This window comes from Oryctolagus cuniculus, chromosome 20 (genome assembly GCF_051225735.1).
Source record: "Oryctolagus cuniculus isolate XC-2025 breed Fujian yellow rabbit chromosome 20, ASM5122573v1, whole genome shotgun sequence".
Classification (NCBI taxonomy): Eukaryota; Metazoa; Chordata; class Mammalia; order Lagomorpha; family Leporidae; genus Oryctolagus; species Oryctolagus cuniculus.
The window spans coordinates 43,207,871-43,225,811 of NC_142886.1; the positions used below are offsets into that span (position 1 = coordinate 43,207,871).

Here is a 17,941-nt window from a genome sequence, read left to right on the forward strand (position 1 = left end):
ATTTGGAGTGTACTTTCTAAAGAGGCAAATAAAGCTGATTTGTTTTTGATATTCAGAATTGGGCTGGAGAAGTCGTGCTCCCATACCAACCCTTTATACGTGGTCACTGGGTGATTTTTTTCCCACGCTCTGCCACTGTGACCGGCCCCACCTGGGTTAAGTATGTGAGACCATGATTACATGAAACACAGTAATTCAGATATTCACGGGAATATGGATCTGCAAATGACTCTGTAGTGATATAAATTGGTGAATGACACTTTTCCTTTCAAAAGATATCCAGAAGACCAAGGAAAATAGTCTGTAATTGTTTGACTTGGTATCTGGTGCTTTTCCCTAAGATTAATTAATTTAGTTCCAAATACTATTATTCTAAATCATTATACAGTGTATGAAAGTAATTCAAGCACTTGTTATCTGCCTGGGGATGTCAGAAACAGACTAGTGTGATTGAGAGAGAGAGAGAGGGAGAGAGAGAAGATGGCTTCTCACGCCCTCTTGTCCCCACTTCTCTTTTCCTTCCTGTCATTCTGTCTCGCTGGTCCACGCCCCTTCTCTTTCTTGACCCTCTTCCTTCTCTACCTTTCACATTCAGTCTTCTTGGCCACCACCTCCACCTCCACCCACCAGGAAATTTGTAGCTTACGATTTCGTTCCTGGCTTAACTCTCCCTCTTGTTGAGGACGCTTGCCGTGTTATTTCACACTATGCTGAAGAAAAGCAGTGGAACACTTGACTGTTATCAGAGCAGTGCGAGGTCACTGTTCAACACTTTTCCAGTTGATCGAGCAAAAATCAACACTGTGAGAGAAACTGTGTCACTGACAATTGAGCGGTCATAGCCGATTTTATTCTTTATAGCTTTATGGAAGTGTAATTTCCACAGTGAACTGTACACATGTGATAGAGTTTTGTGAGTCTTCATTTATATAACCCCCAAGAAACCATCAGCACAATCAAGACAATGAGCATGTCCACCGTCTTCAGAACTTTGCTTCTACCCGTGTAAAATTCCTCTGTTCTTTGTCTAGGCGACTAGTGCCTGTTTTCTGTCAGCATAGTTAGTTCACACTACCTAGAATTTCCTATAAATGGATTTATATGGTACATGTTTTCTTCCTACCTTCTTTTGCTCACAATAACTGTATTGAGGCTAATCCATGATGTTGCATTATTAATAGACCATTGCTTTTCATTTCCGAGGAGTAGCCCATTGCATGGATACACCACATCATGTTTATTCATTCACAAGCTGATGGGTAGTTTTTGGCTAGTACAGATAAAGCTGCTGCGAATACTGATGTGTAAGTCTTTATGTGCATATATGCTCCTGCCTATGTTGGATAAAAGCTGGAATCGAATGGACCATAAGATAGGTGTATGTTTAACTTTGTAGGAAATTGGCAAACTGTTTTCCAAAGTTATTATGCCTTGTTGTGGTGTCACTAGCAGTGCATGGTTTCAGCATTCCCGTTCCTTCACATCTTTGTCCACAGTTGGGGAAGCCAGTCTTTAATATCAGTTATTCTAAGAGTTGTGTATTGGTATCTTGTTTTGGTTTTGAATTGCATTTCTCTACTGACAAATGATGTTAAACATCCTTTCATGTGCCAGCCTGCTGTCCATATATCTGCTTGGTGAAGTGTCTGTTAAAATTATTTGTCCATTTTTTGCCAGGTTGGGTTTCCTCCTTATTATTGAATTTTGAGATACAAGTCCCCTTATCAGATACATGATTTGCAAGGATTTTCTCTGCAGCTTGTCTTGTCATTGCCTAAACAGTGTCTTGGGAAGAGCAAAAGTTCTTAATTTTGAGGAAGAACCATTCATTGAGTTTTTCTTTTTATGAATCATGCTTTTGATGTTGTATTCTTAAAAATTTTGCCTAATCCAAGGTCACAATGACTTTTCTTTTTGTTCTTGTCTTCTGCATGCTAATTTCTATGATCCACTTTGAGTTAATTTTTGTATATGGTGTGCAGGATGGATTGAGGCACTTTTAATTATTGTGGATACCCAAATATTCTAGCAGCATTGTTAGAAATACTGTCCTTTTTCCCATCAAATTGCTTTTGCATTTTTGTCAAAAATCAGTTGACCATGTATGTATGGTTCTCCTTCTGGAATCTTGATTCTGTTTCATTGATCTTCTTGTCTGTTTTATACCACACTGTCTAAATTACTATTTCTTTGCCTTGAAATTAAGTGGTGTTAGTCTTCTAAATTTGTTCAAGCTTTTCAAAATTGTTTTGGCTGTCCTACATCATTTGCATTACTAGATATATTTTAAAATCAGTTTGTCAGTTTCTACAGACAACTGCTGAGAATCTTGTTCAGGTTGCATTGACTCTTTAGATCACTTTGAGGAGAATTGAGATCTTAACTAACCCTCCAATCCATGAACATGGTATATTTCTCCATTTATTTAAGTTCTCTGTAACTTTGCTCAGCAATATTTTGTAGTTTTTCATAGATATACCTAGGATATTTCTGTCAAATTTAATAGCAGTTATACTTTTATGCTAAGGTAATTAGCATTTAAATTTAAATATCTAATTTTCACTGCTAGTGTTTCATTTGGATTTTCTACCCTGCTACATGTTAAACCTATTTCTTAGTTCTAGTAGCTTTTTTGTAAATTTCATAAGATTTTCCACATAGATAATTATGTCATGTGAAAATAAGACCATTTTTATTTCTTCTTTTCCAATCTTTGTGCCTTTTTTAAAAAGACATATTTATTTTAAAAGCAGAGTTACAGAGAGAGTGTGGGGAGAGATAGAGAGATACAGAGTTCTTTCATCCACTGGTTCACTCCCCAAATGGCTACAATGAACCAGGGCTGGACCAGGATGACTCCAGGAGCCTAGAACTCCATCCAGGTCTCTCACATGGGTGCCGGGGCCCAAGAACTTGGACTGTCTTCTTCTGCTTTCCCAGGCACATTCGTGGGGGCACTGGATTGGAAGTGGAGTAGCCAAACTTAAACCAGCAAATATATGGGATGCTGGGGTAGTAGGCAGCAGCTTAACCCACTGTGCCACAATGCCAGCCCCCTCTTGTTTCTTTTATAAAAGATTTATTTATTTAATTATTTGAAAAAAAGAGTGATGGGCGTTGTGGAGAGATGGAGAAGAAGGGAACTCTTCCATCTGCTGGTTCACTCCCCAAATACCCACCACAGTTGGGTCTGGGCCAGATCAAAGCCTGGAGCCAGGAACTCCATCCAGGTCTCCCACAGGGTTGGCAGGAATCCGAATCCTTGGGCCATCTTTTGCCTCCTTCCCAGAAGCTGGATCAGAAGCAGATCAGTTGGGATGCAGAGGCTTAACCACCTGTGCCACAGCACCAGTCCTATCTTGATTTCACTGTCCTGGCTGGATCCTTCTGTACAGATTGATTAGAAGTGATAAGGGCAGGAAACCTTGGCTTGTTCCAGTGTCCAAGAAGAAAACATTCATCTTTCATCATAACTGTTAGCTGTTAGTTTTTCATGGATAATCTTTAAACAGCTTGAATAAAGTTCTCTTTGGTTCCTATTCAGTTAGGAATGCTTGTGAGCCATGGATGTTGCATTTTTCAAGTGCATTTTCCACACCCATTGAGATGGTCCTATAACCTTTCTTTTTCTGACTGTTAGGGTAGTAAGTTTCACTGATGATTTTTGAATGTTAAGTCAGCCTGTGTTCCTGAGACAAACCATGCTTGCCCTTTTTATGTCTTGCTGAATTCAATTTGCTGACTTTTAAAAACAATTTTTGCATTGATGTTCTTGAGGGATTTTGAAATGTAATTTTCTTTTCTTGCCATGACTATATTTGGCTTGGAATCAGAGTAATGATGGCCTCATAGAATGAGTTGGGAAGAATTCCTTTTCTGTTTTTTGAAAAAGTTTATGTAGAATTGGTATTATTTCTATCTTCAGTATTTGGTAGAATTCACCAGTGGAGGTACCTGGGCTTAGAATTTTCTTTACTGAAGCATTTTAGACTATGGATTCAATTTTTAAAATAGAGGTAGGGTTAGTTAATCAAGTTATCTTTTTTTTTAAGATTTATTTATTTATTTGAAAGTCAGAGTTATACAGAGAGAGGAGAGGCAGAAAGAGAAAGAGAGAGAGAGAGGTATTCCATCCACTGGTTCCCTCCCAAGCTGGCTGCAACGGCCGGAGCTGTGCTGATCTGAAACCAGGAGCCAGGAGCTTCTTCCAGGTCTCCCACGTGGGTGCAGAGGCACAGGGACTTGGGCCATCTTCTACTGCTTTCCCAGGCCATAGCAGAGAGCTGGATCAGAAGAGGAGCAGCCGGGTCTCAAACTGGCGCCCATATGGGATGCCGGTGCTTCAAGCCAAGGTGTTAACCCATTGCACACAGTGCCAGTCCCATCTATTTATTCTTGAGTGAACTTTAGTAGTGAATGTCTTTCAAGAGATTTTTCCATTTCATCAGAGTAATCAGTTCATTGGCATCCAGTACATTATGTTTTGCCTCCTATATTATACTTTTGGTATTTGTAGGATCATTATTTATGTCTCTCTTTCCCCCATTGGTGATGTTGGTGATTTATGATTTTTTTCTCATCTGTCTAGATACAGAGATCATTTTTCCTGAGCTTTTGATTTAAGGAAGAAGCTCCCTTCTGATGTTTTTCATTGATTTTTCTCTATTATTTTTCTACTCTTTATTTTATTATTATTTTCTTCTTTTGGGTAATTTTAGATTGGGTTTGCCCTTCTTTTTCTAGTTTTTTGAAATGGAGATAGAACTCATTGACTCAAGACTCCTTTCTTCTAGCCTAGGCGATTAGTCCATAAACTCCCTGTGAGCACTGCCTTAGCTGTCTCCCACAATTCAGTGTGCTGTGTTCTCATTTCTGTTTGGTTCAAAACACTTTCTAACTTCTATTTTGCCTTCTTTTGGGTACTCTGATTATTTTGAAATGTATTATTTGGTTTCCAAGTATTTGGGGAATATCCATAGATTTCTCTGTTATGGATTTCGAATTTAATTCCATTGTGGCCAGAGAATATATTTTACATAATTTTAATCATTTTAAGCTATTGAGTTTTGTTTTAGGGCCCAGAATATCTTGCTGTATTATTATTAAGTATTATCATTAAATATCATTAAATTAAATATCAAATATTTAAATAATTCAATATTTGACCAAGTAATAAGTATCATTTATTTAAATAAATTATTTAACAAATATTAAATTAAAATATTTAAATAAAATTAAATGTAATTACTGTTATATCATTAATAAGATTAAATATTATTAGGTGTTATTTTAGGCATTATTATTAAATATAAATGATATTAAATATTATGCTTTGTGTAGCCTAGAGAAGAATGTGTCTTCCGTTACTATGATGTTGAGTTTCCTCTGTCAGTTCAGGTTTGCTGATAGTACTGTTCAAGTCCTGTGTCTTTTTACTTATTCTGTCAATTACTGAGAAAAGGGTGCTGAAGTAGCTCTGTAATTGTGGATTGTTTAATCCTTTCAGGTCTACCAGTTGTCACTTCATGTGTGATGAAGTTCTGTCATTAGGTACATAAATGTTTAGGATGGTTATATTTTCTTACTGAAAATTGACACTATGTAATTTTTCCTCTTTTCCTTGTAATACAAAAGCTACTTTGTTTGATGTTCATAAAAACTATCCAGCTTTTATTTGGCTGATGTTAGAATGTTCTATCTTTTTTCATTCCTTTAGTTTTAACCTTAAGTGTTTTGAAAGGATATTTCTTATAGGCAGTAGTTTAATGTTGCCTTTTTAAAAATTCGATCTGACAGTTTCTTCCTTTTGCTTAGGATTTTAGACCATTTATATTTAATGTGTTTTGTGGTACTTTTATTATCTTGTTCTTTGCTTTCTACATTTCCCTCTGTTTTTTGTATCTTATTCTCTCTTTTTGTACCTTTTGGATTTTTTTAACTGCTTACTCCTACCTCCTCACTAACTTTCTACTACTTTTTTTTCTTAAAACGTTTTAAAAATTTACTTGAGATGAGATTTAAAAATTTACTGAGAGAGAGCAAGCACATTACCATCTGCTGATTCACTTAATGCCTGCCACAGCTGGAGCTAGGCCAGTTCTGGAGCCAGAATCCAGGGACGCAATCCAGGCCTCACTTGTGGGTAGCAGGAACCCAATTACTTGGGCCATCGCCACTACCTCTCAGTGCCTGCACTGTGGGAAGCAGGACTCAGGAGCCAGAGCCAGGAGCCACACCAAGGCTCTGCAGTGTGGGACATGGGCGTTTTGACAACCACCAGGCTCAGTGCCCACTGCACCTGTCATGGATTAGGATAAGCTTCATGCTGAAATTTCAGACATAATTTCTGCCTCTTTGTCTAGTTCCTTAACATGGAAACTGAAATTGTTATTAACTTGAGAATTTTCTTGTTTTTTAATACCAGAATTTAGTGCTAAATTCTCTTTTAAGTACTGCTTTGTTTGCTTTCCCCCCAATTTTGATATATTCTCCCTAGTATTCAGCTTGAAATACTTTCTGATTTCCATTTTGATTTCTTTTTTGACCTGTTGAAGTGTATGTTTATGCTTTTAGAAGTATGTTTTTTCATCCTAATGAAAGCTCTATTTGTCTTTTGTTATTGCTTTAGAGGCTGATCTGCAGTTTACGGTGTACATTTTAAACTTAACCCAGTCTGCCTTCAAGTAATACCACTGCACGTACTGAGTAAGCGTTAACTACAGCATGCCTCCCTTCCCCACTTCCTACTTTGTGCTATGATGGTCATACATTTACCTCTATATATTTTATAAGCCAAACTGGACATTGTAATTATTTTTGCTTTAAATAGTCAATTATCTTGAAAAGAGGTGTTAGATAAGTTTTATACTTATCATCTGCTATTACTGCAATATCACATTTTCCATTTTCAAAGCTTCATTTCTTTTCATTGATCTAAACTTCAAGCTTTCATTATCTTTCCTTCTGCCCGAGGACTTTTACATTTCTTGTGCGAATCTTCTGGTGGTTAACCCCTCAGCTTCCGTCCTCGGATGTCTCAGAAAGCGTGTATTGTGCTTTCCTTTCCGAAGGATGATTTCGCTGAGTGTGGAATTCGGGTCGACAGGGCTCTCCCTTCGGGGTCTGAGACGCTGCTTCTTCCCGTCTTCTCGCTGCCTTTATTCTCACCCAGAACCCCGTGCCCTTCTCCTCCCCGTTCAGCTGTTTGTGAAACGCCTGTTTTCTCTGGCTGCTTGAAAGACTCTGTTCTCGCCACAGCTGGTTAGCAGTCTGATGGCGCTGCGCCAGGTGTGACCTTCCTCTCTGTGCCCTGGGCTGGGCTTTGTTGGGCTTCTTGAACCTGTGGATCCCAGTTTTCTTTGGACTTGGAGAAGTCTCAGGCGTGGTTTCCTTCGGTGCTGTCCCGAGCACGCTGGGTCTTCTCCTGTCCTGACCACACTGAGAAGACTTGCAGCAGCTGCTGGAGGGCCCTCACCTGCCGATGCCTTGACCTCTGCCGTCCTCGTCTCTTGATTTTCCTTCTCATTCTTGGGTCACGTGGTCCTGTTTTTTGCATTCCTCGTCGTTCGTTATTGGGTTTTTGACACTGTCAGTTTGACGTTCTTGACTGCTGGCTATTTTTGTATTCATATAAATATTTTTGAGCTGTAAACTGTAACGCAGTTAAATTATTCATAAATAGTTTTACCCTTTTGAGGCCTGCATTTCAGCCTTGTTGGGGTGATGGGAACAGCATTTTTCCTAGAGCCGTTTCCCTCACTTCTGCTCCCACAACGCCGCTGTCCTTATTAGATCTGCCTGATGTCCTGCTACCGGCATCTTGCCACTCCCACTGGCAGGGCACAAACCACTGCTGGTGCCAGGATCACCAGAGGTCTCTCCCTCTCATGTCTTTGGGTTGTTTTCCTTCGACGTGGGGCAGTTCTCCTCCCTGTGTGCACTGGTCAGTGTTCAGCTGAAGACTCAAGGGTGCCCTCTGCAGATCTGCAGAGTTCTCTCTCAGTGCAGCCCTCTCCTCCCCAGAATCTGCCTTGCAAACTCTGCCCCTGGCTTCTTGGTGCTCCCGACTGCCAGCCTCCACCAGGCTCCTCCCCGCTGTGCCTGAAAACCCTCTGGGGCGTGAGCGAGGGGGATGGGGGATCGTAGGGCTTTTGTTGTTGGCTCCCTCTCCCGCGGTGCCCCCTGGCCCTCATCGCCAGATGAGGTTTGTGGAAGCGTTGCCTTGGGGAGTTTGAGGTTTCCATCGTTCCAGGCTGGGGAGGAAATCTAGTCCGTGTGGCTCCACCTTGCCTGATGGAGGAAGTTTCACCACCAGTTTTAATGTTGAGGGCTGGACCAAGCGGGGGAGAAATGAATGCAGTCCAACCAAGCGGGAGTGTTCTGTGTTCTGTGGTGCGAACCAGGAGGAGAGAGGGGTTTGCCATTTTATCTGATGAAAAAAGAAAAACTGTTTAAAACTATTTCCTTCACTTTTCTGGATATTATTTCTGGAGAGGAAAAATAACCCAATCAACTGTATTAAAACATCACAGAGTCCCCAAAATTACGTCCAGTTCTCACCGACAGCCTTGCAGGAGTCACTTGCAAAAGGGAACTAAGTGCATGTTACCCAGCTATCCTGATCTGGGATGACTGCGGGGTTTTGTATCAGTAATGATCAGCCTCCCTTCTTGTGATTGCCAGGTCACAAAAGGGAGGGACCCTTGCAGGAATATTTTAGAATCTGCGGTCACGTGCTATTTCAATGGGGAAATAACAAAACGCTCCTTACCATCAACCTCTCAGTGTGGGATTACTTCGGGATCAAAGACTCAAAGGTCAACAAAAGTCTGCAGACGCTGGGACCCCCGGGCTTGCTTGTGCGGTGCAGATAGTAAGAAAGAGACCGCTGGGCGATTCCCCCCACGCTGCCCCCATCCTGAATGTCTAGAAGAGCCGGTCCTGCTAAAGGCCAGACGCACACAGCCTTATCTGGCACCAAGCTCTGCGGGTCTGGGGGAGGCACCCAGAAGGCATCATTTTCGGACATTTTGAGCTGTGGTCCAGTGCCGTCTTCTGGTTCACACAGCGGCACAGCGCTTGTGTAAGAGGCAGAGCAGGGGCTGGCAGCGTCGTGGACGCTGTGTTCTGCAATGCTGAGGGGCAGAATCAGTGGGAGGCAAACGAGGCAACTGTGCACATCAACAGAGCCGCGAGAGCAGAACAGCACTGAGTTAGCCTTGGGGACAAAACCCGAGAGAGAAATGCCATTCATCGTCCCCCAGTTTGCTGTTAAGAAACTGATTTGATGCCTGTGATGAGTCCGTCAGCCCGAGGCCATGGCCGACTGCTCGCTGGCCCTGTCCCAGCAGGCTCTCCTGCTCTGCTTCCCCTTGCCCTTTGCTGCCAAACTGCGCGTATGAACTTCCCAAGGCTGCCGTGGCCCAGGAGCCCAGGCTGGAGGCTCAAGCCGCAGACCTGTTTTCTCTCTGAGACCAGTAGTCAATAAAGGCCACCAGGGAGCATCTGTCCACCCCTGTCTCCTGGAACCTGGGGTCTGCCGGCCTCCTTGGCACCCCGAGGCTTGGAGATCTCTGCGTCCTCCCTGTGTGTGTGTGTGTCTGTGTCCTAAGTCCCCTCTTTATAAAGACACCAACTGCATTGGATCGGGCCCACCTACTCCATCTTAGCTGATTGCATCTTTAACAATCTCGTTTCTCAAGGTCACATTGGGAGGCAGTGCAGGTTAGAACCCAAGTCAGTCCCCCAGGCCGACTTCTCTATGGGCGTGGAGGGTCGGAGGGAACAGGGAGTGAGATGGCAAGGCTGCGTGTCAGCATCGAGGTCTGAGGAGCAGGGAAAGGGGGCAGCGAGCGTTTCCAAACGTGCTGGGGTCGCAGTCCCTCCTCCCCATGTAAACCTCCCCAAGCCAGGGTAGCAGGGAAACAGCCTGTTTGTCTCTGACTTCCAGAGTTACAGAGCTGTGAGTGTTTACTTAGATTCAGAAGGACTGAAACATTACAGACACCGGAGCAGAGAGAGGGCTGCATCTAGTGGTGCTTGGGCCAGGGCCACCTCTGACCCCCAGGGGCCAGGCACAGAGGCGGCAGGGGGCCAGGCGCGCCCCTCGGGGCCTGCTGCTGCTCACCTGCACGCACGGCCACCAGCCCTCTACACATGCTGATTCCCACCTCGCAGGTGCCCGCCAGGCAGCCCCGGGGCTGTCTCTCTGTCGCTGAGCGTTGCCGGTGCTCCCGGTGATATTTTCCTGTTGACTCCAGGCAGACAGAGCTCTGCAAGAAATTCTATTTCCAGAAAGGGAGAATTTCACGAAATAAATACACATTTAATTTCCCGAGCTCGGTGGCTTTCAAGAGACAATCAGTCGTTTCAAGTGTGTGTTTCAGGAACTCCTGGGGAGCTTATTAACCTCAAATGCCACCAGCCCAGTGGGGTTTGGCCTCGGAAAGACACTTTGCCGGTAATGGGCAGTGCCACGGGGCCGCATCCTTGCACGGCGTGGAAGGGGCGCAGTGCGTGTGCTCCTGGCAGGGGCAGAGCTTGTGTGGGAGCGTGGGAGCGAGAGTAACAGGCTTCTGTCTTTCTCCGCACAGCTCATACCTATGTGGTTGCCAATGATTCAGTCAAATATCAAGGTAAGTCACCCCCCGCTGACGGGACACATTTGTAGGTGTTGATGCTACACTCACTGCAGAAAGATGAGTTCAAGCTGATAATGCAGGAGGCCAGGGGGCCAGGTAAGGGGCTGTAGGCAGAGGGGGTGGCAGGAGCCACCATCCACCGTTCAGCCCGCACACGGGTGCAGGCGGGCGGCTGTGTCCCGCAGTCCACGAGGAGACTCATGGACCTGGTCCCAGGGATGGTTCCTGCCCAGGAAGGCTGATTTTGGGGGCCCTGGTCCCAGGGATGGTTCCTGCCCAGGAAGGCTGATTTTCGGTGCTGGGAGGAAGCCTGTGAGGAAAGCAGGTTTGAGCTGGAAGGCACAGCTCCCCCTTGGTTTTACATCTGAGGAAGTTGAGGAGCGGATGGAAGAGGGACTGGGTTAGGGTCCGAGCTGGGAAGGGAAGACCCTGGTCACAAGCATTTCCCAACCCCAGACCTTGCCTTGAGGGGCGTCTTGTCCCAGTGGCGCCAAGCGTGCTCCATGGCTTCCAAGCGTAGTTATTGGGCCTTGGCGTTAAGACAGCAGAGCCAGACGCCTTCTTGGTCCCAGTCCCGCCCCTTTTTCTTCTGTGTTAGGAGTGTGGGGGCAGCGGGCGGGCTGCGGGGCGGGATGCCAGTGCCAGGAAAGGGGTCTGGACTCAGGATCCCCAGACACCAAAAGAGGGAATGGCATCGGCAACAGCGACACAGTCTTTGAGTCCTGATCCGGGCGCTGGCGGGGCGGGCATTGGCGGAGCTGAAAACCTCATCTGAGCCGAGTGTTCACTATGGGAAGCGGGTGGCTTGTGCCCACCGCCAAGCCTGGCACCCTGGCCCGCCCCCGTCTCCCTGCTGTCTGGCAGTCTGCGGCAGTTAGCACAGAGAGCTACGAGGGGGCCGCAGTGTCCAGCTGCCGTCTTCAGAGGGACCAACATGAGCACAGAAGGCTCATTACAGGAGGATAAATAACCGCAGTGAGCACTTCTGAGAGGCCAGGTCACCTTGTGAGCCCCCTGTGTGCTCCCTGTCCCTGCTCTCCCACGGGAAGGCCCAAACACAGCCTGGACAGCCCCGTACCCCGAGTTACCTGGAGAGAAGCCAGAGTTGGAGCCCAGGCAGCCTGGTCCCAGGGCCCGGGCCTCTCACCCCGACACCGACCCGCGTGCTGAATGGCTCCTGGGGCCACAGGATGTGCGTCAACGCGGACGCTGGAGGGTCAGCTTCCCGCTCCCGCTGCCCACACCTGGCCACAGGGGCTGCTCCCTGGATGGATGGATCTGGGCCAGGGCGACTTTAGAAACGTGGGAGGAGCCCATGTCCCCGCCCCGAGTGCTGCCAAGTTCCGTTTGCCTTCTCGGGGCCCCAAGCTCTTCCTGCCCACAGAAGCAGCCCTTGGTGACGCGCCCGGGTGCCCGGAAGAGAGCCACTAAGACGTCTGCCGTTTCTCAACAGCACTTGCCCGCGGGCCTCCAGCTGCGCCTCCAGGCCATTCAGAGCAACGTGAACCACCACAGCCTAAGGACGCTGCCCGGCTCGGGCCAGAGCAGTGCCGGCCTGGCGGCCCTCCGCAAGTGGCTACAGTGCACACAGTTCAAAATGGCCCAGGTGGAGATCCAGTCCTCGGAAGCAGCCTCTCAGTTCTACCCTCTCTGAGCGGACTCCTCGGCTCTCAGTCAACACTCTGGTTTAGCAATAATGGGTTCACAACAAACAATTCGATCCAAGCAGGTTGGGGAACACATTGGTACTGTACCTTCTCTTTCTAGTTTAGTAAAAGGACGCGCAGAGGCCGGAGAGGGCCAACAAGGAAGCTTTCTTGCTACACACATTTCTGATGACTCCTTGGGCTATCTGATTAAGTGTTTCCTTACATTATTTTTTAAAAAAAAAACCAAATCATTTTTCTTTAACTAACTTCTATTTTTTTTAAGAAAAAAAAAATAGACTGGTGGGTACTCACAGAGCAGTTGTCTAAGCCCCCTGTTGCTATTTTTGATGATAGAGAATAAATAGGGTTTTTGAAACCTTTGTAGTGTTTTTTCTTAAAATCCACTCTTGGCAATGCAATAAAATATATATATATATATATACCGTCACCATAAGCCAGTGACACCTGACTGAAGCTTTTTGTCATTATCCTGGGAAAAGCGGCAGCTGGCGAGGAACATTACAAAGTGCACTTAGAAATTAGGTGGTCAAACTGTGCCAATGGTTTTCTTTGTTTTATAATATCATTTTCCAGAACTGTCCAGTACGTTTTATTATTTTTAAAACTAGTTTTTCAACTCATTAGTTCTAGGCTGTACTTTCTTGTAAGCTTTATGAGAACCACTTCCGTTTTGTGACTAATAAACCTTCCTCTTTCGTTAAGACTTGTATACCAGTCGATCTACAGCCGTAGGTTGCTTACTGAACCAGACGAGTCCCCACACTGGCACAGGGCCCCGCGCCTGGAGTTAGGTTTCGTGAAAGCGGAATCGTAGGAGCGTAAGAGTGCCGAGGTTTGGCGGCACCCACCCCAGCATCTGACTGTGCGTTCCAAATGAAGTTTCTCTTCTTTATCCCTGTACTGCACTGACTAAAAGAAGACTTAATACACATTTAAGCTGTATATTGACATGCTATTAAATGCATTTTTTATTATCTCTGTGAGCCTGGGGTTTTTTAAAACCAGTTTCTAGAGCTGGAGTGTAGCCTGGGACAACCACTCCTGCCAAACCTTTGCACCGTCCCTACGACAGCAGTTAGCAAGGGGCAAAGGCCTTCTTTGCGCAGGTGCTCTGGCAAGAGACGCAGAGCTGGCTTGGAGTCCGTCTCTCGGGAGGACTTGGAGGGCAGCAGTGTTGACTGTTGGTGATGAAGAGACTTCCCTTCTCTTCCAGGGTGTCTGGTGTCTTGGTGCTTCTCAGGGGAACACCAGTGCTCGGACGTTGAATGTCTCACATGAGTTCTAGAAAGACATTCTTAGGAGACCCGCGGTGCTGCTGCTTTGTATTTTACTAACGAACGCTTCTGAAAGGGCTTCCCCCACCTCCCCGGTCACAGGCCTGCTCAGCTGTGCTTCCGTGCTGCCGCGGGCTGTGGCGTGGTTGTGTCGTTTGTAAACCTTGGCAGCTCCGAGGACCCGATGCAGACCATCTCTGTATCCCGGGGCTTGGCCTTCAGTGCGACTTCACTGTCGCTTGCATGGAATGGACTCAATGAAGCAGCGGTCTTTCCTGGGCTGCCCAGTGGCCCCGGGCGGGCGAGGGCTGAACTGTGACCGTCCCTTTCTGTGCAGGGAGCCCTAGCAGGGGCGGCCCGGGCTTTCTCTGCAGGTGAGAGACTCATTTCCCCACGTGGGCCCAGCTGCAGGCCCAGCCCTTAGCTAGGTCCATGCTGCCTCAGTAGCCTGAAGTTAGCCACAGCTGCTTGCCCGCTCCTCCTCTTGGCCCCATTCTTTGAATGGCCATCTGCCTCATGCCCTTTGTATCTGTGTCTCGCCCAGGGGTGGGACATGAGCCCTGAACTCAGCGCTCTGGACCTGTTCCCCAAACAATGCTTCCCACCGTCTGCACCTGTTTCCATTCCTGGGTCACAGCCTAGGGTCTTGGTCCCACCCGGGCAAACCTTGAGAACGGTGCCCTCTTTCCCTACAGCCTGATCTGGTGATGGCCCTTGGCACTTGCCTGGCCCATAAGGGGGCAGCAGGTTTGTGCAGCCTGCCTTGCACACCCCATTCCCCCACCACACACACACATGTCCTCACCTTCCTCTGCTACCTGTGTCAGCTCTCCAGCAGGCTGGGCACAGGCACGCAGAAGAAAAAGACAGGAAGAGAGCAGCCTTCCGGAAGTATAGTGAGACTGTAACAGGGAGTAGGAGAAGCTGTTCAGCTGGGTCAGAGGTCAGCAAACTGCGGCTCTCTGTGGTTTTGGGGCCAGAGACAGCCCGCTGTATGTTTTTATCAACTTTCGTTGGAAACAACCATACCTGCCATTTTTCTGTGGCTGCTTTTTCTTTCTTTTTAAAGATTTATTTTATTTAGTTGAAAGGTAGAGTTAGAGAGAGAGAGAGAGAGAGAGATCGTCTATCCTCTGGTTCACTCCCCCAAATGGCTACAATGGCTGGGGCTGGGCCACGCCGAAGCTGGGTGCCCTGAACTCCATCCATGTCTCCTACATGGGTGGCAGGGACCCGAGCAGCAGGGCCATCTTCTGCTGCCTTCCCAGGCACATTAGCAGGATGCTGGATGGGAAGTGGAGCAGCCAGGATTTGAACCGGCGCCCAAAGGGGATGCAGGCATTGCAGGCTGCCTTTGTGCTGTGATAGCAAGATTGAAGAGTTGTGACAGAGACTACGGCCCGGAAAGACGGAAGCGTTTACCTTCTGGCCCTTTGTGGACAAGACGTGCTGACCCCTGGCTTCGGCGCAGGCTGCGGAGGCGCCTCGAGTGGGAGCAGTGCGTGGATATCTTTTCCCACCATCTTAGGAGTTTCGGAATTTCATTATTAGTGTTTGCTCATCTGTAAAATGGGACAAGGACACATTCTACCTCCAAGGGTTGAGATGGTGGAAGGAAGCCAGGAAAGATTGTGGGGCGCACCCAGCCCCTGCCAGCTCCAGCAGTTACTCAGCTACCGGGAATTATTTTCATTCTCATGTTAAAGCCTAGAGAAGTAGAGCTACTTGCCCAAGGTCACACCACTAGTAAGGGCAAGAGCCGGGGCTCCAAACTACATTGTCTCACCCCCACCCCCACCCCCACCCAGCCAACAAGGACTGCGCTCCCAACCACGCCCGTGCTGACTCTGTCTACACCGCACACCAGCCCCAGGTGCCAGCCGTGAAAGCAGCACGGAGGGCAGGGCAATCTCAACAAACTCGAACCCGGTTCCCACGCCCCGTGACAGCACAGTTACGGAAACTCGAACCCGGTTCCCACGCCCCGTGACAGCACAGTTACGGAAACTCGAACCCGGTTCCCACGCCCCGTAACAGCACAGTTACGGAAACTCGAACCCGGTTCCCACGCCCCGTGACAGCACAGTTACGGAAACTCGAACCCGGTTCCCACGCCCCGTGACAGCACAGTTACTGGGGTGGAGAAGGGCCAAGCAGCAGACTCGGTCTCCATGGGATCCCTACCCATGTGTGTGGACAGAACTGCCTGAGATTAACTGAAGGGTGGAATGGGCCCAGATGATTCCACTCTCAATGGCCTTTCACGGTGGGGGTGCCTCTTGCCGGGTGGGTGACCTTGACAACTTAATAAACCTCTCTGGACCGCTGTGTTTCTTTCTGTGAAATGGAGCTGTCTGCCCATCTCCCTGGGTGATGGTGAGCCTGAATGGACAGAGGACTGAGCTGCGGCTTGGGAGACTGTGCTGGGGTCTCCAGAGCCCTCGGAAGACTGGTGCTACTTTGTGAAGCCCACGCAAGGGCCAGCCCCCAGCTGAGGCTCGTCTGGCTCTTCATTCAGCCAGTGCCTCAACATCAAGACCTACGAGGCGCACGGAAGCCAAGGCACGGCCGTAGGCACAGAGCGTCCAGGCTCCGCTGCGTGACCTCAGCGTGTTTCCAGGAAACCTCCTCCCTGTGGATCTGGTCTGTGCAGAGTGGTTGTAGCAACCCCCTCTCCATTCCCAAGCTGCCGCTGGCCGGTGAGATTGGATTGCATGCGAGAAGATGGCTCATCCTCCAGTGTGGGGAGCAACTCGGACTAGACTAAGTTACTGGAATTAAGACTTATTCTATGCATCTGCTCTCCCACAATATGGCGCTGGGAGAGGAGGAAACAGCTTCTACGCAGCTGCCTCTTGCCAACTTGAGTGATGACCTCCAGGAGCTGATCCTGCTCCTGATTGGAGGAGAGCAGCGTACTCGGCGTGTGGGCAGCCAAGTTGGGATTGGCGGAAGAGGACTATAAAGGAGGAGAGAGACAACATGCACCAGGAACATCTAAGGGGAACATCTAAGGGGAACACTTGTGCAGCCCCCGAGAGAGCCGGCCGGCGGTGTGCCGCTCCCCCGCGGAAATGGGGAATGTGGCAGGGGGAACCGCCCTTCCACGGAGGTGGAAGGGACGGTAGCCAACCCGGGAAGAACCAGCAGCAAACCCGGGGAGGGCCGAGCAGACAAAAGAACAGCGCAGGGTCTTGTGTCGTTCCTCCACGAAGAGGGGGAGCGACACTCCAGGACTCTCATGAGCTGGGATTGAAGGTCTCTGCATTACTTGGACAATGCTGGTCATCTATTAACCTCTTTAATAGAAGTAACTTGCAAATATGTGTATCGGGCAAAGTGGGTGTTTTGACAACAATGCCTAGGTTCCTAAGAAGAACGGTGGGAGTGGTTGGAACTAATAATACCAAGTCCTGTCTCCATGGCTGAGCTGTTCTTAGGAGGAGGCGGGTGGGCCGGTTCCTTCTCTGACAAGAGCGAGTGGTAAGTGTCTCGTGGCGGGATTCCAGGTGAACCACACTAGCCGCCGCGTGGACCAGGTGCCAAGCACTCACACACCCGGTCTTTCTTTACTCCTGGGCTGCCTTCCCTGGGTGAGACAAGGCTTCCTCATTCTTCCCGTGCCGCAGGTGGGGCAGTGGAGGCCAGAGGTTCGGTGCCTTAGCGAAGGTCGTGCAGCTGGCGGCTGTAGCCGTAGGATCAGGCGGCCGTCGGACTCTGGATCAGAGCTTCCCGTAATCAATGCTTATTTCTCTCCTCTCGTTTTGGGATCCAGGCTCTTTTGGTTAAAATACGCCGGGAGCACGGGGTAGAGAACCCCGAGGGCTTTTCCGAGGCCGCTGCTTCTCCTGCACATCTGGTTATTGATCAGCTATTGCAGATTTCCACCAGGGTATCTGACAAAGGCACTCAATACCCCCTCCCCCGCCACCGCCACCTTGCTTTGGGAGTTCACGTATAGGAAAAAAGTGATGGCTCACAGTTAGTTTCCCACTTAAGATTCTTTTATGGAAAGGAGTAAAACTGTAGGCATTGAAGATTGTGATGCTGCGCCATTTGGGGTCGATTGACAGTTCGTTCTCCCTAAAGGCGACCTGGTCCTCACTAATCCTCCTCATGGCTCCCACGTATGAGCGCGTTCAAAGTCGCCATCTCACGGCAGTGGTGTGCAGTGGCACTTCTATTATCCGCCCCACGTTAGAGACAAGGAAACCGAGGCAGAGAGGAGAGATTTACAGAGTCAGTAAGAGACAGAGACAGAGCAAAATTAGCAGCTGGGCGTGTCTGCTTCCGGAGCCCAGGCTCTGTGTGCTCCATAACCGTAGAGAGAAGCCCTCGCTGCTCATCTGACCAGCAA

At 48.1% G+C, this 17,941-nt stretch overlaps 1 protein-coding gene across 9 annotated transcripts in view; it reads left to right on the forward strand.

Annotated features, from left to right (window-relative positions):
- Positions 1-12,665, forward strand: part of UNC79 (unc-79 subunit of NALCN channel complex) — a 264,184-nt gene extending 251,519 nt beyond the window's left edge. For 5 of the 9 annotated variants that reach the window (XM_089322567.1, XM_089322570.1, XM_089322568.1 and 2 more), the window contains 2 exons: positions 10,593-10,634; positions 12,094-12,532. In XM_089322567.1, coding sequence (XP_089178693.1) covers positions 10,593-10,634; positions 12,094-12,294 — 243 coding nt within the window. In that variant the 3' untranslated portion in view covers positions 12,295-12,532. Of the gene's footprint in view, positions 1-10,592; positions 10,635-12,093 lie in introns of all 9 variants that reach the window. The other 4 variants (XM_089322569.1, XM_089322574.1, XM_089322572.1 and 1 more) reach the window with 1 other exon arrangement.
- Positions 12,666-17,941: the final 5,276 nt, after the last annotated feature.